This window comes from Cylas formicarius, unplaced genomic scaffold, assembly GCF_029955315.1.
Source record: "Cylas formicarius isolate icCylForm1 unplaced genomic scaffold, icCylForm1.1 PGA_scaffold_4__25_contigs__length_36172078, whole genome shotgun sequence".
Lineage (NCBI taxonomy): Eukaryota > Metazoa > Arthropoda > Insecta > Coleoptera > Brentidae > Cylas > Cylas formicarius.
Window position 1 is genome coordinate 30743637 of NW_026844334.1, and position 26628 is coordinate 30770264.

The following is a 26628-nucleotide window of genomic DNA, read 5'->3' on the forward strand; positions in this document are numbered from 1 at the left end:
AAAGATTTAACAAGACCAGTGCAAAGGTTAAAACTAGGTCACTGTTTTCTGTTGAACCAGTTTGATCTGTTAGCTTGATTTGCTACTTTTTAACTTATTTCAAATTAGTGATTTGCTATATCCAACTAACTTCTTTTTTCTATCTGTACTGTACTGTGTCCTCAAAAATTATATTACATCATAATAATTCAATTTAATAGATATAAACAAAATGTTGTGACTTAAATTATGTTTATTAGCACACTACACTAGCGTCCAGCAGGCATTTATTTATTTGGCTAATTCTTCGAGCTCTTTCAACTCTTTTTCTGCAGCTGCTTTTTTCTCAGCAGCTAATTTTATTTCACGCTCAGCTCTGATTTTTGTCTGGGATTCTCTCAATGCTGCTTCTTTTTTGGATAACCTATTTTGATGGAAGGCACCGTAAAGTACCCCACTTCCAAGCAAACTCCACCGGAAAAACTAAAATAGGAAAAAGGTCTTGTTACATAAGACTAACCTAACAAAAATACATAAATACTACGATTTACTTTTAAAAAATAAATGATTACCTTAATTACAGGAGTGACACGAACCGGAGCTGCAAGAGTAGACATTGTCTTTTTTTTAACTTGGATTTAATTTTAAATAAAGGGACAATTTTTCTTGAAAAACGAAAAAACTGTCCACCCAGAGATAATAAAAAGGTATGTCCAGGAAACTTCGTGCATATTGCTACAGGCTGGTATATCAATAAAAGCCTTTTGGTAAGTTTTTTTTGTTTCATTCGGTAGGGAATGAAGGTATACCGGAATGAAAATGTAAAACGATACATTTAATTCTTTAATTCACTACATGAATCAATGGCTGTGTCCAAGTAGCGGATACTTAAAGCGCAGAAAAGATAGCGGAGCAATTTTGGCAGCACTTTCTAGTAAATTTTTCGTTTCTACAATATTTTACATATCTTAACAGGTCCAACAAATCCTGTTTACGGGTCGCAAATATCGCTGTGGAACAGACATTGGCCACGGTCGATGTATGGCCATGTGGATAAATGTAGATTGCGATGCGTATTCTGTGGTCGGTGGTGATTGGTTATCCGTGGATCCGGTATCCGGTGTCGAAAACTTATCGCTATTGTAGAAATAAAACTATTCATATCTTTGTTTTATTTATTCATTACGCAAAAATGATCCACAAAAAAAGATAAAATTTGGTAGTGTTAAATTTAATTTGTGACAAGTCAGTATAATTTGGTTTGCCTTCTACAAAAAAAGTGAGGTTAACAATGTCTCTCAGGGCAATTAAATATGAGAACAACACATTGGAAATATTAGATCAGCTACTGTTGCCAGCCCAATCTAAATACATTCTAGTGAAGGGGGTAGAGGATGGCTGGAAAGTGATAAATAAGATGCAGGTAAGCTTTGTCATTGCGTGACATTGACAAATATTACATCTTCTATTTAGGTACGTGGAGCGCCTGCTATTGCTATTGTCGGATGCTTAAGCTTGGCTGTGGAAATTAAAGGAGAGAAATTCGAATCAAAGAAACAATTGCGACAGGAAATTGAAGGGAAACTAAACTATTTAGTATCGTCTCGTCCTACGGCCGTTAACATGAAAATTGCGGCTGAAGATCTTATTACTTTAGCAAATCAACTAGCTGAAGATGCGAATGTAAATTTAGAAGATATGAAAATCAAGTATGATTATTGGGATTATGCAACAGTATATAACTAGTCTAACCATTTGTTGCAGAATAACAGCTTGTTACAAGTTATTCCCAATGATATTTCTAGGTTCCTTACAACAATAGAAGATATGTTGGAGAAAGATATAGCTGATAACCGAGCAATTGGTGAGAATGGGGCCAAAGAAATTTTAACACGTGTGTCTGGAGACAGTTTAGTGAGAATATTAACACATTGTAATACTGGTTCACTGGCTACTGCTGGTTATGGTACCGCCTTAGGGGTCATTCGAAGTTTGCATGAAATGAAGAGATTGGGTAATTTTTTTTTTATTATACCAAAAACAAATATTGTTGTCTATACAGTCTAATACATACATAAATTAAGAAAAAAGGCAAAATGTTTTCTTGAAAGCAAATTTTCTATATATATATTCGTACGGTTCTTTTTGACCAAAATATTGAAATAGCCAAAAGTTAACCGCAATAGGAGTTCTAATTGAATGTCAATATTTAAGTGGATTATTTGTGACTATATTTTCGGAGGTAGGTTGCAAAGTTTCTAAAAATAAATATTTTGGTATAATATCTACCATTTTTTAATGAAATTTGGGATACAGGTATATTTTGATCTATTACATTGTTTTTAATTCCCAGTAGGTATATGGAATCTCACTTTTAGTTCTAAGCAAATTTGATCATTTTATTTTTATTTTATGATGCAGGGTTTGCACTTAAAAAAAAACATTTTCTCTGCATAACTGTAACAATATTGATTTGACAATATCTGACTTAGAGCATTACATTTTTTTTTTTTAAAGTGAAAATCCTGAGACTTCTGATTGTGCATGACATGACATGACAGAGGATTTATTGTGCTTTATCTTTGTGTACATCTCTGATTAGAATTAATTAGTTTTATTAGTAGATCCTTGGTGAAGTTTCTTGGCACTGCTTTAGTTGTCTTTCACTCCTTCAAAATTATCATTTATATTAGCGCCAGAGGTAAGTTTTTCCCTTCAGTCAGTGAAAAAATTGTGCCTTTCTGCTTTTTCAATTTTACCAATGATTTACCAACCAACTTTACTGAGTGTTCTGTATTGTAATTATTTAAAAATATGTGAACCTAAGATTTTACATAGTATTTATAAAGCTATAAGCTTTATAGGTCTTGCTTCAGTGTCCTATCTTGGATTTTGAGACGTACGGTGATTTTAAATATTTTAAACTTTTAGACAACCTTTGTAATTCACTTATCATTACCTTATGGAAAAGGTGAGATCCAGTGGCGTAGTTTTCACAAGAGATACTTGAAACAAAAAGTATATATATTGTTAATTCTGTTTTTTTTATGTATAAACTACGGAAAGTATTTACATCGATTACAAATAGTTGTCTGTTAAGATCCTTTCTTGTTTGTGTGCCCTATTGAATGGGGTTTGGTAATACACCCCCTATTACAATATCTAATTTTTCATAATATTTTGGGCCATAGCAAATGGAAGACAGGAAATAATAGGATAATCATGAAATGTGACTACTGTTTGAAAACTACCATGACCCATATATAATAAATAATATTTATTGCCAAAAATTCCTTTTAATTTAAACAAATCTTTTTACAGTAAAGGACCTATAGGGGGCAAATACTGCGGTACATAGGTTGACCCAAAAATAACTTTTTATAATTTTATAAATTGAAAAGAGTTGTAGATATTTTCAATTTTATTTATTCTATTGTAACACATTTTATTTTTCTATTTTTATTTTTTTTATTTTATTTTACATAAAAAAACACGTTTATTTTATATGTATGTATTCAGATAACAAGGGCTGTCTAAACAATGCAAAATTTTAAAATTGATCGTATTCTAAACATTCGAGATAGCTATCTATAGGTAATCTCACTCAAATTGCAAGACGCTAGCTTTACTGACAAGGTAGGTGCGCCGTTGAACCATCAAAAATTGGACACACTTGGCATATTTGTCTATGTTTATATTTCAACAAAATTTGTAATTTTAGAACATGTTTACTGCACCGAAACTAGACCATACAATCAAGGTGCTCGATTGACTGCATACGAATTAGTCCATGATAAAATCCCAGCTACATTAATTCTTGACAGTATGGTCGCTGCTCTGATGAAACATCGTAATATTACGGCTGTGGTTGTTGGTGCAGACCGGGTCAGTACAATATTTTGATAGGCAGATAGTAGAGGGTAAGATTTTTTTATAGGTTGCCGCTAATGGTGACACCGCAAACAAAATCGGAACTTACCAAATAGCGGTGGCAGCTAAACACCACGGCGTGCCATTTTATGTCGCCGCTCCTTTGACTTCCATAGATATGAAAGTAATCAGCGGAGACCATATTGTGATTGAAAAACGACCCGATAGAGAGATGACTCACGTCGGAGAACACAGAATAGCAGCCAAAGGTAATCCATCCCGTAAATGTTATAAATGAGGATCTTTCATTGCGTCATAGTGAAATCAGAATTGCCTATAGACTTCTCAGCATTGAAAAAATATTTATGTCTGAGGTTCCTGTGTATCATTTAGAACAAAAGAGCTGTTAGTTATAATTGCTAACACTCTCAACTGGACATTTTTCAAACCTGATATATCCATGAAGTCCATCAGGAAATTATGGGTCCAGGGATATATGAAGCCCAACACCATACTTTTTGTGATACACCATTCTGGTTTGACCACCAAGATTTGCAGATTTACACAAGGTGTTACATTTTTAGAAAAACATTTATTCCACAACCTGCACTAACGTCATCGATTAAATTGTCTTGCCAAATTTCCTACATTTTTTTCCTTAAAGCTTTAACACTCTCATGTTGGGAAGCTAAGGATTTTTTTTTTTTTTTTTTATTTACGCTTTATTTAGCCACTGCTGCTAAGGCAATTCGGCCAGCTTCACGGTAGTGGTGTGCAATAAACTATTTCCATGAAGGATGCCTCCGTAAAGAGGGTCTGGGTGATACCATCATCCTACTGGACGGCTATACAGGGAAAAAAAATGGACGAAAGAATTAGAATATGTGAAAACAATATTCAAAGTTTTAATCCACATGCATCTAAAAATCGGCAAACAATTCTAGCAGCAAAATCCAACTGAGTGCGGTGAAATAAAATGGAATTAATATGCAGAGGCGAAGGAAAATTAGCACTAATGAGTGACTCATACAACTGTTGTGATTTTTCCCAATGAAGAGCACAATCAAACAGCACATGACTTAAATCGCCCAGTTCTCCACATTCACAGTCTCCGGAGAGTTTGACTTTGATTCTATTTAGGTGAGCCGGAGAACAGCAATGGTTGCTTCTCAGTCTACACATAGTTGTAATTTCTCTTCTATTCAGGTCGAGCTTATGAAACCAGGGTTTAGTTGGCGGAGTAGAATAATGTGAGGTGAAATTAACTCCTTTCCCTAATCCTATATGTTTCCATCTGTCGCTCCAAGCATTCCAGATGTTATGCTTTAATTTAGGGAAGAATTCCCTAAAGCTCAATTTTATATTTTCCTGTGGTTCGAGGCGTGCAGCATTGGCGATCTGATCCGCAATATCGTTTTCTTTTATACTGGTATGGCTTGGTATCCAGCATAATTGGATGTCCTTATTTTGCGTTTTTATTAAGGTAAATAGTTTATTCTTAACCTGCAAGGTTAGGTAGTTAGACTTTGCATCCATCCCAGTTTTATTGATATCTTCGAGGGCACTTTTGGAGTCTGAAAGGATGACTGCTTTGTTGATGTCCTTGAATTCAATCCAATCAAGAGCTTGACCAATAGCATAAATCTCGGCAGAGCAAATGGATAGTTCACTTGGTAGGCCTTGTCCCATTTTAAGGTTCGTATTGTAGTTGTAAACGCCAAAACCTACTCGGCCTTCTTTATCTTTTGAGGCGTCTGTAAAAATTAAATGAAAATCTGGGGTCCAAGTCTCGCTCTTCTTAATTTCAAATAATTTGGAGTTATTATTATCTTTCTTTAGTTTTAAGTCTTGGATTTGAACAGAGCTTAAAAGGTTCGGCAGTGGGCAAGAAAAACAGGGATAAACTGGGCTCCTGTAAAGTGTAACTAACAGTGAATCAACTCTTTCAAAAGCATCCACAAGTGCAGGAATACTCTTTTTCCGAAAAAAGTAATAGTTTTCATTATAGGTGATATATAACCATCTAACCGCAGCTAAGGTTTCACTGTCCACTAAACTGGCAGCTTTCAATAATGATTTAGTCGCTAGCATGTATCTTCTGTGTTCTAAATCCATTTCACTTGCTTCCCCTAGAAGTATGTTAGTAGGTGTGGACTTCATATATCCCAGAGCTATTCTCAGTGCCTCAAATTGAATTTTGTTAAGTTGAGCAATAGACTTTCTTGAGCTACCACCCAAAAAAGAGGCTCCATAATCCAAATGGGGTCTAACATAAGCTTTGTAAAAAGTTAGAAGGGTAGAGGGATGTGCCCCCCACCAGATTCTACTTATAAATCGCATCATATTCAACCCACCTGAAGCTTTCTGTATCATATTTCTAATTTGTGGCTCCCATGACAGTTTTGGATCAAAAATCACTCCTAGATATGTGATGGAATTTGTCCATGCAATGGTTCGAGTGTTGAGGTGAAGTCTGGGGAGATAATTAACCTTGTAATTCTTCCTGGAAAAAAATATAGCTGCAGATTTATTGGGGTTAATCTCAAGTCCTACATTCAAAGACCAAATATGTATATTTTGCAAAGTTCTATTCAAATTGTTCACTATTGTTTCGGCATCAGTCCCAGTACTCAGCAAGGCGGTATCGTCCGCAAACTGTAAAAGTCTTATGTTCTCAGGAATTGTTTCATTGATTGAATTGATGTAAATATTAAATAGTAATGGAGAAAGAGGGGAACCTTGGGGAACTCCCTTGCTAGTGGTTCTGCCTGACACGAATGTATTAGTAGATGGATCTTTAACTTGTATCTTCCTGTTCGTGAGAAAATCTTTAATGAGCAAAGTCAAATCTCTGGCGATTCCAATTTTGGCCAACACCGAGGTCAATAAGTCAACATTTATATTATCGTAGGCATTGGATATGTCCAAAGTCACCATTGCTGCTAGTTGATTGCGAGCCAAACGGCAGAGGACCTCTGAGGAGATAACTGCAAGATTGTCGAAAGTTCCCTTACCCTTTCTGAAACCGGTTTGGCGAACGTCTATTAAACCTTGGTTCTCTACGAACCATTCCAGTCGGTTTTTGATCATAATTTCAAAAGTTTTGCTTATGCAAGAAGCTAGGTTGATGGGCCTGTAGGACGATAACGCTGAGGGGTCTCTCCCCGGTTTAGGAATTGCGATCACCATTTGGGTTTTCCACGTCTCTGGAATGGTGGTTTCCCTCCGAAGTATTTTGTTGAAAAATTTGATAAGAAAGACTGCTCCTTCAACAGGGAGATGGCTGAGCACACTGAAAGGTACTTTATCCACACCGGGACTCTTGCTCTTCCGACCTTTAACGGCCGCGACAAATTCTGAGATATGGAAGTCTTCTGTATATTCTGATGAGAAGCGACATTCGGGGATATTAGGCAACCTAGAGGGAGGTTGCGTCAAAAGATCAAACATATCTTGTGGGATTGAGAAATTCAAGGGAAAATGATAATTTTGGTACCTGATACCTTTAGCAAACCTTCTAATACTGCTCCAAACTTCTTTTGCACTAGTATTTGGAGATAGATTCTCACAAAAGTTGACAAAGCCTTCCTTTTTCTTCTTACGTAGCAGCTGTCTTGTTTGTGCCCGGGTTCTTAATGATTCCAGGAAGTTGGTCTCAGAGGGGTTGTTTTTATAGTCTCTGAATGCTTGTCTTTTCCTTTTAATAGCGTTGGTGCACTCATTATCCCACCAAGGTAACCCGTAGTTTAATGAGTGTTTATGCATTGGAACAGATTCTGCAATAGATAGGAAAATTATATTCATAAAATCCTCATAATTTATAGGAGGTGAAGTTCTAAATTTCGTGGAGATTAAATCAGAAAATTTCTCCCAGTCTGCCTTGTTGAAATTATATTTGCTAGTGTAGTTTCTTGTCGAACCTGAGTTGCAACGGTTATTTCCGATGATACACAAAATAGGAAAATGATCGCTATTCACTCTATCCTGGAGAACCCTGCAGTCAGTAAGTCCAGACAGTCTCTGGGAGCAAAAAGCTACATCTGGAGCGCTGTGTACGCCTGGGCGTGTGAGCCGAGTAGCTGATCCATCGTTTAGTACCCACAAATCGTGATCCTTAATGAAATCATAAAGAATGTTCCCACTTCTAATTCCCCGTGAGTAACTGACCTGGGAACCCCATATTGGATTATGGGCATTAAAGTCTCCCATAACGAGGACGGGTTTATTACGGGTTAGATCGAAAATTGAATCGAGGCTTGCCCTGACCAAACAAATATCTGGAGGGTTGTAAACACAACAAATAAAAAAATCGACAAGCTCTACAAGAATAACCTGACACCTCTCTGGTATATTAATTCTGCTTAAGTCGATGATATTATATTTTATTTTGTTTTTCAAGAAAATTGCTATACCATCTGCACCATTAGGTTTATCTGCTCTTACAGAAGAGAACCCTGATATTTTAAAGTTAGTGTTGGGTTTGAGCAAGGTTTCATTGAGCAATAAGATCTGTAGCTTAAAATCCCTTATAACTCTAATGATAGCATCTTTATTTTTTTCAGCCCCGCAAATGTTCCAGTGAACGATATTCATTATAGCTCAACTATAAAACGCTTGTGACTAAAACTTAAACTTAGTTTTGTTACGTAAAAACTACTGTTAGATTAAAACTAGTGATAAGATTACCTTTGCTTTTTCTAACCCCTGTAGGTCAACCGCTGCCATCGCAGCCGCCCCCCCTCCGTAGGTCAAATGAACCAAAATATTGTTTGATATTGTTGACACAATTTTCATCCATACCCTTTATTGACATAACGTCTTTTTTGAAAGCTTCAAACTTGTTGCATACTTCTTCCCAGCCATTTCCTACAGGAGTTACTTCCATTTCCGACTCTGATGTCGAGTTTTCAACTACTTGTATAGATGAGACTTTTCTTCTTGCACTTGAGGGTAACAAAGTTAGTTCATGGGCTACTTTATCATACCCTTTGGTAAATTGGGTGTCAGGCCGTTTTCTTTTAAGTACTGATGTATATGAGGAACAGCCCTGAGGACTTGTTGGATGAGGAGGTTTATTCTGAGTTTTTTTATTTAAACTAGGAAAATCTTCTGGTTTTCGGGTAAAGCCTTGGTTTGCATTAATTAGCCGTGGATGCAGTTTAGCTGCTTCATAAAAAGAAAGGTTGTAGAAGCTCATGGTTTCGTTAATTTGTTTTTGCCGTTTGTATTCGGGACATCCCCAGTCAGTAGCAGTGTGGTGTCCCTTGCAATTTACGCAGCTTGGTTTTGGATTTACTTCACAATTTGGAATTTTACACGTTTTAGTCAGATTGTTAAGATGATCTGCAGGGCATTTCATTTTTTTCATTGCTTGCTCTCTTTTTTGACAAACAAACATAAGATGATCTTCTGTACAAAAACCGCAACGAGGCTTGCCTCTACAATTATTTTTGACATGTCCAAATCTGCAACAATTGACGCACATTATAACCGGGTTAACATATTTTTCCACTTCTCTTTCATTATTAAAAATATTTACAGTTTGGGGTAATGATTTGCCTTCAAATGTTACAATATAATCGTTTGTGGGGATGGTTTTCATTACTGTTTCACCAGAAATAGCAAGTATTTTCTTCCTTCTTAAGACTCTTTTTACATTTAATATCTTAATCAACCTGGCCCGGGATCCTTCTCCTGTATAAGCTACCGCTTCTGAGTAAAAATCCTCTTCCGTAATTTGGTCCCCTACATCCTTGATTAGTCCTCTACAAGTGACAAGACGTTGTGGAATGTACCTATTATAGCCTCTAGCAGAACTGAAACTTTCATTTGACAAAAACTGATTAGCATACTCTGATGTTCTGAATTCAATTCCAATTTTATTAGCCCCTTTTCTATTGATTTTTGTTATACCTTGTACTCCAGCTCTGTGCAAAATTTTTCCAATATTCATCGGGTGAATGTTTCCAACTTGAGAAGTTATTCCCTCCATTATGATAAGAAATGGTCCCTGGTCTGTAAGTTCATACTTATACTTTCGGTTAAGTGTTCTCCTTATGTTGACTGAAATTCTTGCAATTTCGTTTAGGGCATCCTGATCTTCCACGAAGACAGATTTAAGCTTTTGTAACTCTGTCTCCAATAAATCTATTTCCTCCTTAGTGGGTACTAAGAAGTATTGATGCTGAGCGATAGCATGTGCTGTTTTCTTAGCTAAAGGCGAAAGCGTCAAGGCTGATGAATAACCACTGCTAGAGGAGGTAGAAGCTTGGGACAAGTTTAGTTGAGCTTGAAAGGAATCAAAATCATTTGCAAACACTATCGGATTATTAACTACGATACGATCGTTTCTATCAGGGGGGTCTTTACCCCCCGAAGCACATGCCATGATATGAAAAGCGCTAAATTATTGCGAACTGCGACACCAAACCAAAGCAAATATTAACGGCTGACTAAATATAAAACTCACCCAGACCGAAAAATTCAGTTGAAGACTAGAATTACGTCAAAAAAATGAAAATTTTCTCGGACCGAGGTAAAATTGTGCACACCACTTCACCTGGTTGACCGAAAAAAAAAGAAGCTAAGGATTTATTTGAACTTCTTCTTCTTGAACTTTAGGATGAATTGAAAATTACCAAAGATAATTTTTTAATTCCTAGAACGGCAGCTAGACTTCTAGCGCTTAAACGGTATTATGACAAAATATGGAATAGCCAGGAGACATTAGAAATGATTGCAATTTACTGCAAATTTCGCTTGTTTTTTCTTATCTGCCAACATAAAGTTAACATTATTAACTGTGGATTAGGTTATCGGTATCAAACGACCTAGGTCTCGTTTAACTAGGCGTGTATTACTCTACTAGGGTGTTTGGAAATTGAGTTCGGAGACTTGGAGGAAAGATTCAGCCTGCTAAATATTTCTGAGTTATAGCTTGTCAAAATTCATTTTTCTAAATTTTATTTTTAACGCAGTTAGCTTAATTCTCAACAGAATAAGTTGGTATTTTACACACAGCCCTGATTTAATAAAAGGCATTATTACAAAATAAACATTTTAAATTAACATTTAAAACATTTTAAATATTTTTTTTTATTTTCCCTGTATTTTATTTATTTAGATCGATATCGCAAAATAGAACAGATTGCCTTACGCAGAATCACAAATGCTCAAAAATTGTTACCCTTGTTTTAAATCGATACAATCGACTTTTTTATTCTCGTTCCAGCAATTCTAATTTAGAGAAAGGTGAAGTCAATGCAATAACATATTTAATTTAAGTAACATAAATACATTTAACATTTTCGAAAATAAAAAATTATTAATAATAATCGGGAATTAAACAGTATACAACGCTAATTACAATTCATTTTGAAAACGCCCACCGTTCATTTCTAAAGATTTTTTTATACACGAAAAAATACGCCGAGCCAATTTCTAATGATTTCGCAACCGTATATTATTTTTTGTCCTAGATCATTGATATCTGTTATAGGTGTTTCATACACTAAAGACTTTAAGTGCCTCAAAACCTTGGAAATATGTGAAAGTTTGTCCTATTCTCAAAAAAGGTGATCCCTCTGTAGTTGAAAACTACCGACCTATTTCGATCGTGTGCAATTTTTCGAAAATATTCGATGTTGTAGGAAATGGTCAATTCGGGATATTCAAACAAGTCCGAAACTCAACAATATATTTACACTACAAAACGCAACTTGAAAAAAGATGAATCCAAAAGTACAAAAGTAACCACGCGTCTGTTATTCTGACATAACTTTCTTCTTAACTAGACCCTAGTCTACATTCGTTCCACGGACCATAGATGTAGGATATATTTTATTGGTTCGTTTTACGATTACCAACACGCCCCCTCAATAAAATAATTCCTTACAAGGTTATGATCCATAACAAATAACACTTATTTTAGCTTTTCTATTCTAAACCTAAACCCAAACGTAACGTTTTAAATTTTACGTATGTTAATGGTTTTGTAAATAAATCTGCTAGTTGATTTTCACTCTTAACATATGTTACAGTTACAATACCATCATCGATCTTTTCTTTGATAAAGTAAAACTTAACATCAATATGTTTTATTCCTTTATTGTTTTCAGGAATTTGTGCTATACAAATTGCTGATCGATTGTCTTCATATATTGTTGTTGGGCTATCAACATGAAAACCAAAATCATACATTATTTTTCTCAGCCAACATGCTTCAGTTACTGCTAGACTCAACGCTATGTATTCTGACTCTGTTGATGATATGGCTACTGTTTGCTGCTTCTTGCTGGTCCAAGCGATAGTACAATTAAACATCTTAAATATAAAACCTGTGGTGGATTTGCGATCAATCGTATCTCCACCCCAATCGGAATCAACATATCCTATTAACAAATTTTTGTCATCTGGCTTAAACATTAGTTTTAAATCTAGTGTGCCCTGCACATAACGTAAAACCCTTTTTAAAGCTTTGTATAAGTTTTCGTTTGCTTTGTCTTGAAATTGACTTAACAAATTAATGCTCTCACATAAATCAGGTCTAGACCCCATTGCGGCGTACGTTAAACTTCCCACAATACGTCTGCATAATTTTTGCAATGCCAGGTCAACTTTTTCACATTTAAAGATTTTCAAATCTATATTGCTGTCTAAAGGAGTGTTTATGGATTTACAATCCTGCATACCAAAACGAATTAACACATTTTTTAGATATTCTTTTTGTCCTAATTCAGTAAGTCCCTCATTTAGTCTCTGTTTAACTTCTATACCTAAGTAATTTGAAATAAGTCCTAAATCTTTCAAATGAAAATTTTCATTTAAAACTAGCTTTAACCTATCTAATTCGCTGTCACCTGTACATAATATTAAAAGATCAACATATAACAATACAGATGATTTGTTGTTTTTATTCAATTTAAAGTATAAACAATAATCATTCTGTGATCGGTCAAAACCTTGATTTCGCATGAAAGAGTCAAATTTTTTGTTCCAACATTTTGGAGATTTTTTTAGACCATACAGTGACTTATTTAGCCTACATACTGTATTACTATTACTTTTATTTTTACCTGGTAACACCATGAATACCTGTTCTTCTATATCTCCATACAAAAAGGCACTTCTCACATCCATTTGGTGTATTTTGTCTACCCATCTTGCTGCTCACTACCAGTAAGATGCGGAAAGTTGTTAACTTTTCTCTTTTCCAACTGTTCATTCTCTTTTCCTTCTTCTGCATTCTCTTTGTCTATTTCAAATTCGGATTCTTGTATTGGTTTATCTTCACTGTTTATGTCTGTGTCCAAATCTAACAAAACTACGTTAACTTCATTTTTCTCCTCTTTTCGGTCAGCCTCCTCACTATCCGGTATAAACACTACATCTCTGTGGATTTCTACTTCCCCTCTTTGTGGAAATAAAATTTGATACCCTTTAGTTGTCTGTCCATATCCTACCAAAATTCCAAGTTTGCTCTTTGAATCCAATTTCTTTCTTTTGTTTTTAATTATGTGCACCGCTACTTTGGAACCAAATTCATGAAACATATTCATGTCGCATTTTTTGTCAAACCAAAGCTCATAAGGTGTTTTGTTCGGAATGGAACTACATCCAATTCTATTTAACACAAAAATTGAAGTGTTAATAGCTTCTGCCCACAGATTTTTGTCCAAACGTTTGCTATGCACTAACGTTCTAGCGGCTTCTACAAGGGTTCGCATTTCTCTCTCTGCTCGGCCGTTTTGCTGTGGAGTATATTCACACGACCTTTCATGAAGCATTCCTTTATTGTTTAACAATTTTTTCACTTCTAAATTCATGAATTCCAAACCGTTATCTGTTCGTAACTTCTTAATTTTGTTCTCTTTTTGTGTTTCTATCATATTCAAATAATTCTTGATGTTCTCTGCTGCTTCTGACTTATTCTTTAAGAAATATACATATCTATAATTGGAAAAATCATCCTTCAGCATCAAAAAATATCTTGCCTCTCCCAGTGATGGTACTTCAATAGGCCCTTCCAAATCAGCATGTATAAGCTCTCCTATTTTTTTAGCTCGTGACTCACTATGTGAGAATGACAGCCTGTGCTGCTTTCCTGCCAAAAAATCTTGACAAAATGGGCTGGCAACATCCTTGTATCTTATTTCATTCCTTCTCAATACCTTCTTTACTTGATCAAAATTGACATGGGCTAGTTTACGATGCCAGTTTGTCAGACTTTCTGTTATATTGCATAGTGACATACTCTCTGGAGGTTTAAACTTCATTTTATATAGTCGTCCTTTTCTCTGAGCAACTGCCCTCACGTGTCCGTTTTTATCTCGGAACTCGCTCTCTTGTTTGTTAGACTGCATCATTAGACCTTTATCTAGAGCTGTACTCAATGAAAATAAATTTACCTCAAGGTCAGGTACAAACAAAAGTTCACATAAATTCGTTTTTATCCAGTCATGACCATTCCATGCTTGAACTTCTACTTTTCCAATTCCTTGTATTTCTAGCAAAGAACCGTTCCCAATTTTTACATGTCTTCTTTCTTGGAGTTCTCGCATTTCTATAAAACTGTCCTTATCAAAACACATACGTTCTGTGGCTCCGCTATCTAGCCACCAGTCACATCCACCATTTGATTCCCCAATCAAAGCTGATAACAAGATACTCCTACTAACGCTTGTGTAACATTTGCTATTGCATTTTTTTCATTGCTTTCTGCATTACCACCTTCTTCCTTTTTCTTCTTATTTTTGTTAAACCAACAGTCTTTACTCTTTTCTGCAGCAGTGACATATTTTCTTGGTCTTTTCTGGACAATTCTTCTTTATATGACCCTTTTTATTGCACTGAAAACATACTATATCTTTTCGTTGTTGTTGAAACTTGTTTGACCTAAATGTTTTTGTGACTAAAGCTGTCCCTGAACTACCAGGTTTGTTTCTTTCTTCTTCTACTAACAATCTCGACATCAGTTCTGACAAAGTTTGTCTTCTGGCATGGATTCCCACGCTGAAACAAAGTACTTTAAACTTTCGGGTAGAGACATAAGTATCTTTGTGATTGCCATTTTATCGCTTATTTCTTCTCCTTGTAGTTTCAGATTTTCTTGAATTTCTTCAATTTTCGATATCAACCCAGCTATGCCACCTTCGCCATACGCCAAGCCAAAAAACTTCTGCTGCAATAAATGTACACTTATCTGAGATCTATTTTCATAGATCACCAATCACCAATTTTTGCCACATTTCCGCTGCTGTGGTACATGCCAATACATGGGTAAGGGGCTTTTCTTCCAGTCTACACACAATTACTTCTTGAGCCTTTGCATCTTTTATAATCCATTCTGTAATTTTCTTATCCGTTTCGTCGCCAGGCGGTTTTACAGCAGCCTTGTTAGCAACTTCAAACAGTCCCTTGGATTTTAAACACACCAATGTTTGAAATTTCCAAAGTGTCCAATTTTCTCCATTCAACTTCACGACTTGCAATCCTTCTGCCATCACTATTCTTTGTTGCGTTCGTTTTTATGCCAAACTCTTTAACTTTCCCAAATAACTTGGTATTGCTTTTTTTTCTTTCGACTACGTTTTTTAAACGTATATTTTAACTTTCACGACTCCCGAATTCTTATACACACAGTATGTCTGGGCCCATAACCTGTTGTAGGAAATGGTCAATTCGGGATATTCAAACAAGTCCGAAACTCAACAATATATTGACACTACAAAACGCAACATGAAAAAAGATGAATCCAAAAGTACAAAAGTAACCACGCGTCTCTTATTCTGACATAACCTTCTTCTTAACTAGACCCTAGTCTACATTCGTTCCTCGGACCATAGATGTAGGATATATTTTATTAGTTCGTTTTACGATTACCAACATTCGAGATTATATTAAATAAATTTATTTTTGCCCAAATTAGAAAATAAACTATCTACGCAACATGGTTTTTATGCAAAAAGATCATGTATCACCAACTTATGATCCCTATCTTCGTATGTCTGTGACTCTCTGAACAAGCAAGGTCAAGTTGACGTTATATACACTGACTTCCACAAAGCATTTGACCAGATAGATCATCACTGACTGATTGAAAAAGCATTTCATTAATTTGGTTTCTCTGATTCACTGATTGCAGTGTTGAGGTCCTATTTGGTGAACCGTCGATAGTTGGTTGAGATTGAGGGCTTTAGATCAGTTCCTTTTGTTCCAACTTCTGGCGTGCCTCAAGGTTCTAACCTTGGACCTCTTCTTTCAAATATATTTATAGACGATCTCATATCTTTGATCATCTGCAACAAGCTTGCCTATGCGGATGACCTAAAACTATATGAATACATTGAAACTGGCACGGACTGCGTGACTCTCCAGGACAACATCAATATTGTCAGTCCGTGGTGTTTCTTACCACCGCACAAAAACTATAGTCTTTAATTACAATATGGATGGTACTGTCCTGACTAGACTTGCCACTGTGAAGGATCTGGGGATTTTATTTGACCAGTCGTTCTCTTTTGTTCCTCACATTACTAAAATGGTTTCCAGTGCAATGCAAATTTTAGGATTCATAATAAGAAATTGCCGGCATTTTTGTAGCTCAGCTACTGTTAAATTGTTATTTAACAGTTACGTTAGGACCAAGCTTGACTGTGGCTCGCTGATATGGTCACCAATTTATAACTGCCACACTCAGTCCATTGAGAGTGTGCAGAGAAGATTACTAAAGTATCTAATGTTCAGGGAGGACGGTTCCTATCCTGAGAGGGGAGTTGATCACGATCTTCTGCTAAGAAGGTTCGTTATACTGCCCCTGAGCTTGCCCAGAGACTTGCAATCTGTTTCATTTCTCTATAAGTTAGTTCATTACGGAGTCGATTGTCCGTTTCTTCTGGAACAATTCATGTGCCGCGGCTGGAAGGAAGACATCAGTCAACTTTCTTACCGCAGTTAACCAGGTCCAATATCCATTTTCAAAACCCTATTTACAATATGTGTGCTACCTTCAACAAACTATCATCGTACTGCGATTTATATTGTGACGGTCTCCAGGCCATACTTCAGCAACTTCGATTGGCGTCGTGTTATCCGTACCGATAAGTCTTATCCTTTTCATTCTCATTCTTTCCTTCTTAATTTTTTTAGTCATAAGATTAGTAGATTTAAGATTAGTTTCTACGTCCCCTAGTATATATATTGGACAATTTATATTTAGTATTTCCTGTAATTGGGTCATGTTACCTGTTGGAAATAAAGTGCTATTATTATTATTATTATTAAAAAAAAGAAGTCCATCGGATTCAGGTCTGGCGAGCGAGGCGGCCAAGCTAGAGGTCCGTCAAATGCCTCCTTTAAATTCCTTCGTACAGCCCATGCAAAATGGGGTGGAGCGCCATCTTGCATTAACCACATGTTTTGTCTCCACTGCAAGGGTACCTCTTCCTGCAAATTGCAAGTTTTGCTAGTGGGTGTTCAATGTTACACTGATGCATATTTCGAAAATTTACTATTCCATCACGACTGATTGCAGCCGCGTCAGTGAAAAAAATGACAAGAATTGCAAGTAATTTTGAATTTTTCCTAAAATTTGATTGCATAAAATTACAATGAATTGCTTATCGCCCCATACAGTGCTTTAACCCTTTGAATTGCATAAACGAATAAAATACAGTGCCCTCTAGTCACAGATTTCTGAAACACTTTTTATTTCGTAGCGATAATAGAGAATGAAGAACACTGCGTTAAAAACAAAATAAAAAAAAATTGAAAAGTTGTAACTCGGAAAATATTACGATTTACAATTTTTGTTACTGTATATCTTACGTAAACAATAATAATATGCATCTAACGGTATACACTACGGAGCGCTATTTTACAATTTTTTTGTAAAATTTTCTATAAAGGTAGCAAATCAGCGATATCTGGATCTTGATACCTTTTTCTATATTTGCAAAAGTAAGCTTTTAACTACCTTATTTTCCAAACAAAAATTACGACAGTTACCTTTTTATTAAAACATTTCCAAACCAACTTTTTATATCTTACTTTTTCTCTAATTAATAGTTATCAACAGCAAAAATATTTTTCATATACCTTGTATATTTGTTTTGCGAGAGAGGAGAAGAATTCAGACACAGCAAACAATTTGTACTATGACTAATATCCTGAAAGAAAAGGACCTCTTAAAGACATTTTCTGAAAAGTCATTAATTTTTTGAAATAAACTACAATGACAATACAGGCTTATTTCAGTAACCACCCGTAATCAGAAATAATACTTTATTGTTTATTTTTTTGGTTTCTAATATTAAAAACGGTTAGACTTAGGATACTATACACAAAATATGTGTAATATTTTGTATAGATTTCAAAAATGAAGTAATATATCAGGTGCTCCATTTAAAATAAGAGAGTTGATATTCGCCCACGAAAATTTAAACACTCTGTATATACAAAATTAAAAAAAATAAATAAAGGTACCTCAATTAAATTTTGTACTTAACTTTTGGTTCCATCCCCTATAGTTTCTGAGATAAGATAAATGGCTCACCCTATACACAGGCAGTAATCCTCTTAATCCGAAAAGTTTCAAAGTAACACATGGTTGTTCTGCTTCTCTTTCTTCGTGAGTGAAGCGGCTGGTGCACTCTTACATGCCGGCCACCTAGGAGTATTAATTCTACGGTTTAAACAGCAGTTGAATTTTGGTGTACATTGTGAACCAATTTCGGTGGTATTCCGTGAAATTCCAGTGGAACTACGTAGAATTCCTTGGAATTCCGGTAGAATCCACTAAAAACTAATCAATTAATAATGGTATGTTTTGTCGGTGCAAATAAATACTTGATATACAGTGAAACCTCTCAATACAGACACCTCTATTAGGCGGACACTACTGTTTAAACGGGCATTTTTTTTGGAACTAAATTTTTGCCTGTAAAACAAACTCCTTTAGCCGGACAGTCCATTAAACGGACGCGGACAACACTGACTTAAGAATAAATTACCTCTCTTAAACGGACTTGAGCCTCCAATAACAGGACAATGCAATGCTAAAAGATCCTAATCCTATAGATGAATTACCTTTTTCATAATTTTTTAAATGGTACGTACTAAAAAACTTCTTACTTTGCGAGAAAAAATGGAAAATGTTAACGTTTCGGAAAAGGAAAATTTATCAGTGCGGAAGCTCGCAGACAAATTTAAAATCGGGAAAACTCAAGCCACGGAAATTGTGAAAAAATCGGGAAGCAATATTGAGCAAAAAAGAAATTTTGTAAAAACTGAGGGACTTGAAATTGACAAAGTGTGTTTGTTTGGGTTTCTCGGTTGCGAGGTCAAAACATTCCAATATCGGGGCACTTAGTAAAGGCCAAGGCCTAATAAATAGCCGAAAAACTTAATGTTCGGAAATTTTAAAGCTTCTCCAATGGATGGCTGGAAAAGTGGCGCAAGAGACATGCGATAAATTTTAAGTTTATCTCCGGAGAATCAGCAGATGTGAGTCAAGAAGATGTAAATCAGTTTAAACATAAGTTGCCCAAAGTACTCCTCGGAAATCAGCGGTACGATGTTTACGATGCCGATGAGACTGGCCTTTTCTTTCGAGTCTTGCCTAACAAAGCATTTGCTTTGAAATCCGAAAAATCTAGTGGTGGAACGCTTTCAATAGAGAGGCTTACAATTTTATTTTGTGCTAATATGGCAGGACAAAAAGAAGATTTGCTCGTGAATGGAAAGGCTGCCCGACCTAGGGCATTTAAAAAAGTAACAATTAAAAATTTACCGGCAATGTGAATTTTTAACAAGAAAGCATAGATGACACGAGATATTATGAATGAATCGTTGTTACAATTTGATAGAAAATTGGCCATGCAAAAGCTGAAAAATTTTATTATTTTTGGATAACGCAGCATGTACCCACGCGAGGTAAAATTACAAAACAAAAAAATTACCTTCTTGCCTCCAAATACGACATCAGTATGTCAACCTCTAGATCAGGGTATCATACAGAATGTTAAATTCTATTATCGTGGATTCATACTCATATCAAAGATGGATCAAGTAATGTCCGCGTTAGCTTTAGCAAAATCTTTAAATATTTTAGAAGCACTTTATTTTATTAAGTCAGCCTGGAATAAAGTTTCGTTAGAAACCATACAAAATTGTTTCAAAAAAATAATGATTTTTCTACATCAATGGAATAGGATCCAGAAGATAATACCCCACCATCTACGATACTTGCAATGGAACGATGTGTTAGAGAAATGAACATAATTCAAGAAACTCTTGGAAACTATATTGGAATCGATAATATTGCAGCGACTGAGGAGAATAGTTTGAACATTCAAGATGCAATTAAACACATGAAAGAACATGAACCGGAAGAAGAGAGCGATCAAGAATATGATATTGTGGAACCTAGCACAATTAACAGCTATAATGAAGCATTACAAATAATTACCGATCTAAAAGTTTCTGCTAAAGAGAACTACATGTCATTCGCCTACATTTTTTTCTAAAGTTATTTGTATGTTTTTAAAGAAATAGACGTAATACATATTTACGATTTATGTAATTTTTTTTTCATGCACCTCTAATGAGCAGAAAAAACTAGAGTGTTCGGTTATGGGGGTTTTCACTGCAATTTATTTATGGTTTTGGAAAAAAGAAATTCAGTCAGTATACACGGTGGTACTTAATGAATGCGCCGATAATTACACTTAAAAAAATTAAAGATTAAGCTCTTGAAAAAAATATTATTTACAAAACTTCTGGATTCCTCCTGCGTCAGAGCTTAAGAAGCCAACAGGAAAAAATTGTAATTGGAAATTAAAAAAAAACTGTTGCTATTCTTATAGTCTGTTTGTCATAACCAAGGTAAAACCTCCTCCTCTCCATCACGATTCTGAAATCAGAAGTTGGATTTGTGCAAAGAGATTTGCTCACCATTTATTAAGTTTTATTGTGCCAAAGTGAGAAGAAACAATTATTATACTTTTAAAACCTCAATTTATACGGAATTATCAATTATCAATAATTTCAAATTCTTATAGTTAGTCTGTTCATAGATATAAGAAAATGTCTAACAGATACGAATTAAGGATAGACCCGGGCAAGCTGTAAGAATGAAATATGGCCGAACAGGTCCGTACTTTGCTTAGAATTTAATTATTTGGGGTTTTGTTAGGAAAGATACTAAACAATATTTATTTATTTATGTATGTCTTTATGTTTAAATCTAAAATAAAATTACAAATTCTTTTTATTACCTACTTAAATTACTTACAATTATTCACATAATATATAATATCAGTATCACTATTGCCTGTTCTAATTATTATTTGTTCTATATTATACAATTGTTCTGCTTTTTCTATATGTTTGCCCAAATTTGTGGAGGGATGTTAAAAACCGCGGTTTATATAAGTTTACCCCCTTTTCTGGGGTATCATAAGTGTCGAACCAGGTTTCATCCAAGTAAATAATTGGCTTTTGTTCTCTGTAAATCCTAATTTTTTCTAGATATTCCAGTCGCCATTTCCGAATTCTGAAAGATCCCATTAAACCTTGCCTTTTGTCAATTTTTTTAAATCTAAAACCCATGTGTTGAATACACTTCCATTTAACACCGGTTTCATTTTTTTCAAGCCTCCTAATTAAGATATTTAATGTAGGCACGCCTTGTTCCTCGTATAACGGGTAAATTTCACGCCGTATTATATATTGATCACTTTCATCTACACTCGAGAAAATGTCACCATCGCTTCTTTTTTTCCTCGCTGAAATGGGATTATTCACAATTTTCCATACAGTTGATGTTGGAATTTTCGTCAATGTGGCCGTTTCTTCTAAAGATGCTTGCTTGCTGGCACCACGTTCAATGAGAGTCAAATAAACATTGTTTATAACTTCCTTAGTCTCAATAGAATAGTGTTTTCTACATTTGGGCGGGAGCATCTCCTGAGATACACTAGACTCGCACATATTTTGCATAATTCGCACACGATTCAACACACGCTGTATTACACACGAAATAAGAATGATTACTAATAAACTTAAACTAAGTAGTATACCAAACCAAAGAATATTAAACAGAGGTAGGTATAAAATTATTTTCTATTACCGACCACAATTTTACCTGAATTTAAATTCCGAAACTTTAGGTAATAATCTTCTTGCATTGTATGTTAATGACCACCCTTGGATAATCACATTCAACAGCAATTGGTCACTTTCTTATATCTATGAACAGATCATACCTAAAAATATAGTAAAGCCGTGTTAAGAAAATTTACTGCGATTCTGAAGGAGTTTCATCAGTTGACAAACGATTTTGAACATCTGCGGGTAGAAACATGCTTTGGAAAATGCGTTTTTATTTACTTTGGGGGTCGTTCGAATGCCCGTAATAAAAGGATCAGACTAAAGCAGCAACCTCTTAAATGTATCGTTGGTTTTCGTTCAGGAAACTTTTCAAGACAACCTTTCCGTATAGTTTTTTCTAACATTAAATTAATATTATTAACATCCTTGTCATTTGATAAAAGCTTTGAGTACTTTTATTGTCAGTACTCTGTTCTCAACTTGAAGGCTAGTTCTTTGTAGATGGTCAGATTGGCCTTCTATATGCTGTTTTTCTTTTAAAGAAACTTCTGGTCAAGGATTTTGTCTGATAATTTTTGTTGGATCACTGTTGGATAGATCTTTAGTAACCAATTTCTGCTAATATTCCCATATTTGCAAACTAAAAACCAAAGGCTCAGCTCATGGTCATCAAATTGAATCAAAATATCCTTTTGCATCATGGAAAACAGTCTTTATCATTTTCCCGAATTATGTCGTAAAGTTTTCTTCAAATAACACTGACAGTACCTTTGTTGGAGATAGCATTGATCTTTTACAATTATTGGTATTGTTCAAAGCACTTATGTATTTTGATGCTCTATTAGGACTAATTGAGAAGCTTGACGATTATCTGATTTTATGAATTGCATCTGTTGCATAACCTGTACTGTACTGTACTGTACTGTACTGTAGCCGTGCTGCCTGTTCCTTTTTGCAGAAGGACAAAATTAAAAATGGTTATTCTTACATATTCGAGATACTGTCATTTTGTACAAACATCGAAACAATCAACGACATATTGAAGTGTAATACGCAAAATTTCGCAAAAGATTTTAATTGGAAATCTTAATATGTATGACAGTCAACAACACTTCAGTGGAATATGACGGAATGTGTAACTTTTTAACAAAGCAAATTCACAAATGATAAAAACAAATCATCAAATAGGCAGCATCTTGAAAACAATATGCTTGCGCAGATTAATTCGCTTTTGCAATTATTTGAGTTTTACGAACAAGTAAACTACTTATTATTATTATTCTTGTTTTTTATATTTGAGTTTTCAACTTGAAACGTAATCACACCATAACAAAACAGCTTTGCCACGCGTCTGCTAACTGTAAGTGTATGTTTTTTCTTTCATGGCTAAGGTGATTTATTAAAAACCTCATAAAAATAATGATATTGAGCCAAACATCTGTTAGGAAAATGTCGCTCATTTCTTAGATACAGGCTTATTAATCACTTGAACTTATTTTTTAATTCGTTTTAAATAACCTTTTATTTATATTAATGGATGACAACGCTAATGTCAATGTGAATGACATGAACGAATGTCAATTCGAAATTGTTATTCTTTATGACCCAAGAAGTAGAAATATTGACATGAAAATAAATTCTGTTTTTTCTTATTTAATATGTAGAGGGTGTTAGTTACAGCCTATCTATAATCTCGCTAATTTATGTAGTAAATTTTTTAAATTATGGTATACTGATCTAATCAAAAAAAGTTATACTACAATTCTCTCTATGTTGTATTTCAAGTAAATCGCAAAAACAGTTCATTTAGAATAAATGGATCATGGATTCGAAATGAACGTTGACATTCATTAATCTAAATAAAAGATCTTCCACCGTTATTTTAAAACGGAATAAAAGATAATTTGAATTTGTTGATATGCCATAGGCATAATTAATAATGGCCAGTAATAAAAAGCTGCGTTAGTAAAATGTCATATTTGCCCACACCAAATTCGGAAAATACCACTTTTTGGCGAATTCCCTACGAACTACCCTCTATAATATATGAATTTCAATATTTACACACTGCTTTCAATTCCTTCGCAACGAGCTTTAAATTGATTTAACTTACTATAATCAGTGAGACAGGTCTGAGTACAATTATAAATCTCAGTCAAACGATTTATAAAAAAAACAATAGTATGATAAAAGTTAGTTCTTTATAATCCGGCTCGAAGGACCAAAAATGTTTGTCTGCGCGGAAACGGACTTCGGTCGCAGCTAGCACAGCAAGAAGTCGCAAAAAAATACTCAGGACGGGATCAAAAGATTTTTGATTACTTAACTGACCCTACCTTGGTCTTCCTTCCGGAGGGGCCGGCCCATGCAGCGTCCTCTGTGCCTCGGGTGGTGAAGAAATTTGTTGATCACCACGCGTATGGCCTGATGCGTTCAACGGCACTTTTTGAATCACACGATGAGAGCGACCGATTTAGCGCTTCACCGTGATTTTTAGTGGAGCATGCGCCTAAGGATGCTGGCGGGTATAGATGGCCAGTTAAGCTCAAGACTTTAATACCGCGAAGAAACGAAGAAGAATAACTTCTTGGTGCTGTACTCGCAGCCAATAAATAAGTTATAGGTTTATATATGTTGCAGTCAAAGCATTCATTTAGTAAATGTATACATTTACTAGCCAATGCATACATTTGCTAAACTCCGTAGTTAAAGTATTCATTTTAACCGAAATGAACACATTTGCTAGTGGATGTAGGCATTCACGGACTGCTTCTAGTCAAAGTGGGAAGTGGGTTAAATTTACCGGGAAACCTAAAACCTAACCTCTTTATTCGTGCTGCACCGTTTGCTGTTTGTTGTTTTTCCGTTTGAGATTCTTGGTAAGTGAATTGTTTAAATTGTATATGTCCAGAGTAATTAATAATTATTAATTATTTTTTTAGTTATAAATCTAAAATGGATAAAGAAGCGATGAAAGTTAAATTCTACGAATATATTAACAATACTCCAGAAAAAGCTAACGGCTTTGGTATAACTGCGGAAAGATATACAAAACTAATAAATGATGTTAAATCCGCTAAATCTGCTAAGAAAAAAGAAAATCGTCACTTCTGGTTACTAAAACATTATCATATAGTGTATGTATGTAATGTGGATAAACTAATTGCACCAATAGCAAATGAAAAAGTGCTGTATTATGTTACTGTTGAAGAATTGTTTGAAGTTTTATATGGAACTCATTTATCAATAGGACATGGTGGACGAGACAGAATGAAAAAGGAACTTAACCTTTGCATTAAAAATATAACAGCACAAGATATTCAAACATTTTTAAATAATTGTGAAGTGTGCCTTAAAAAAAGGGCGAATGAAAAGAAAGGCTTGGTGGTTAAGCCAATGGTGTTTTCTCATTTTAATTCAAGATGTCAAGTAGATTTAATTGACTTCCAATCACAGCCAGATGATAAATTTAAATTTATATTGATATACCAGGCCCGCTTAACAAAGTTAAAGTGTTCATTCCAATAAAATGGGAAGTGAATGTATACATTGACTGGAATGTACACTTTGACTGCAACATGTTCGTAGAGAATGTAATGATTTTCTGCGCATGCCTCGACAATTCACCTGCACACTAACCTGCACTTTGATTTCCACAAACATAGCTCAAGCTGACTGGTTAAACACGAGATTTTAAATATCGCGCATGCGTAGTGTTTAAAATGATAAAAAAACGTATTTCAGGAATTGCTTGCTGGAATCCCGCCTTTGATGTAACTCCAGCTAGTCTGATCGCAGGAATCATTACCGAACACGGCGTGTTCAGGCCGGAACAGCTTAAAGAGGAATTCACCGATGCCAGTACTTGAATACTTTGTGATGAGAATGGAAAAAAAGTGAAACTATTTTTAGACGATTTTTACTTTTTACCAAGTTTGGAGTTATACAAATTTTTGTTATTCGCTTTTCAATATATTTAACCGGGATTTTGTAACAGGAACTTTTATTTATAGCTTTTTTTCTAAAATGTTGGAGAAATAAAATGTTAACCTCTATTCGGGTGATTTTGTCAAGTTTCGTCGGTGATGAATGTTCTCATATATATATTTTTTGAGGTAATAAATGGTGTCTAAATTTGGCTTTCCGATTTAAATTTACCGCCATTTCTAATAATAGCTTTTCTTCCCAGAATAAAATAACTGCTTTAAAAAGTTTCAGGTTAGTTTTGGTCGTTCTTTGTCAACATTTTTATTTAAAATGAGGAACGAAATGTATTTCGGGATGAAATTTAACACCTACGCTTTAATATTGAAAAATTTTCGTGTGGTGGGTCACTAGAAGTTATGAACAGAGGTTCAATTGTGTGATATCCAGAGTTTTTAATTTAATAGCCTTATAAAATACAAGTCTACTTTTTTTTACCCTGGATAGTACATTTCATTCCAAAGCTGAGAAAAATAGCAATTCAAATATAGTATGGAAGCTCTTACAAAGATAGTTGTCAAAAACCGGTTAGCAGTCCTCTGACTTCGTTTTGACTTACCCAAAACCATAAGTCACACAACACACGTTGTCCTTGCTGCTCCATGCTCAGTGTTGCCATACATGTGCAATATAAACGAATCACATTTTTAATAAAATGAAAACAAATCATATATAGATTTCAAGGAT

General features: G+C 34.9%; 1 protein-coding gene across 1 annotated transcript; it reads left to right on the plus strand.

Annotated features, from left to right (window-relative positions):
* Positions 1 to 1075: 1075 nt before the first annotated feature.
* On the plus strand, positions 1076 to 26089 carry LOC132700302 (methylthioribose-1-phosphate isomerase). The gene is made up of 6 exons (XM_060667493.1): positions 1076 to 1402; positions 1453 to 1688; positions 1785 to 1993; positions 3701 to 3864; positions 3917 to 4118; positions 25702 to 26089. Exons 1-6 carry the CDS (start codon positions 1271 to 1273, stop codon positions 25824 to 25826), a joined length of 1068 nt encoding a protein of 355 aa, XP_060523476.1. The 5' UTR covers positions 1076 to 1270; the 3' UTR covers positions 25827 to 26089.
* The last annotated feature ends 539 nt before the right edge of the window (positions 26090 to 26628 follow it).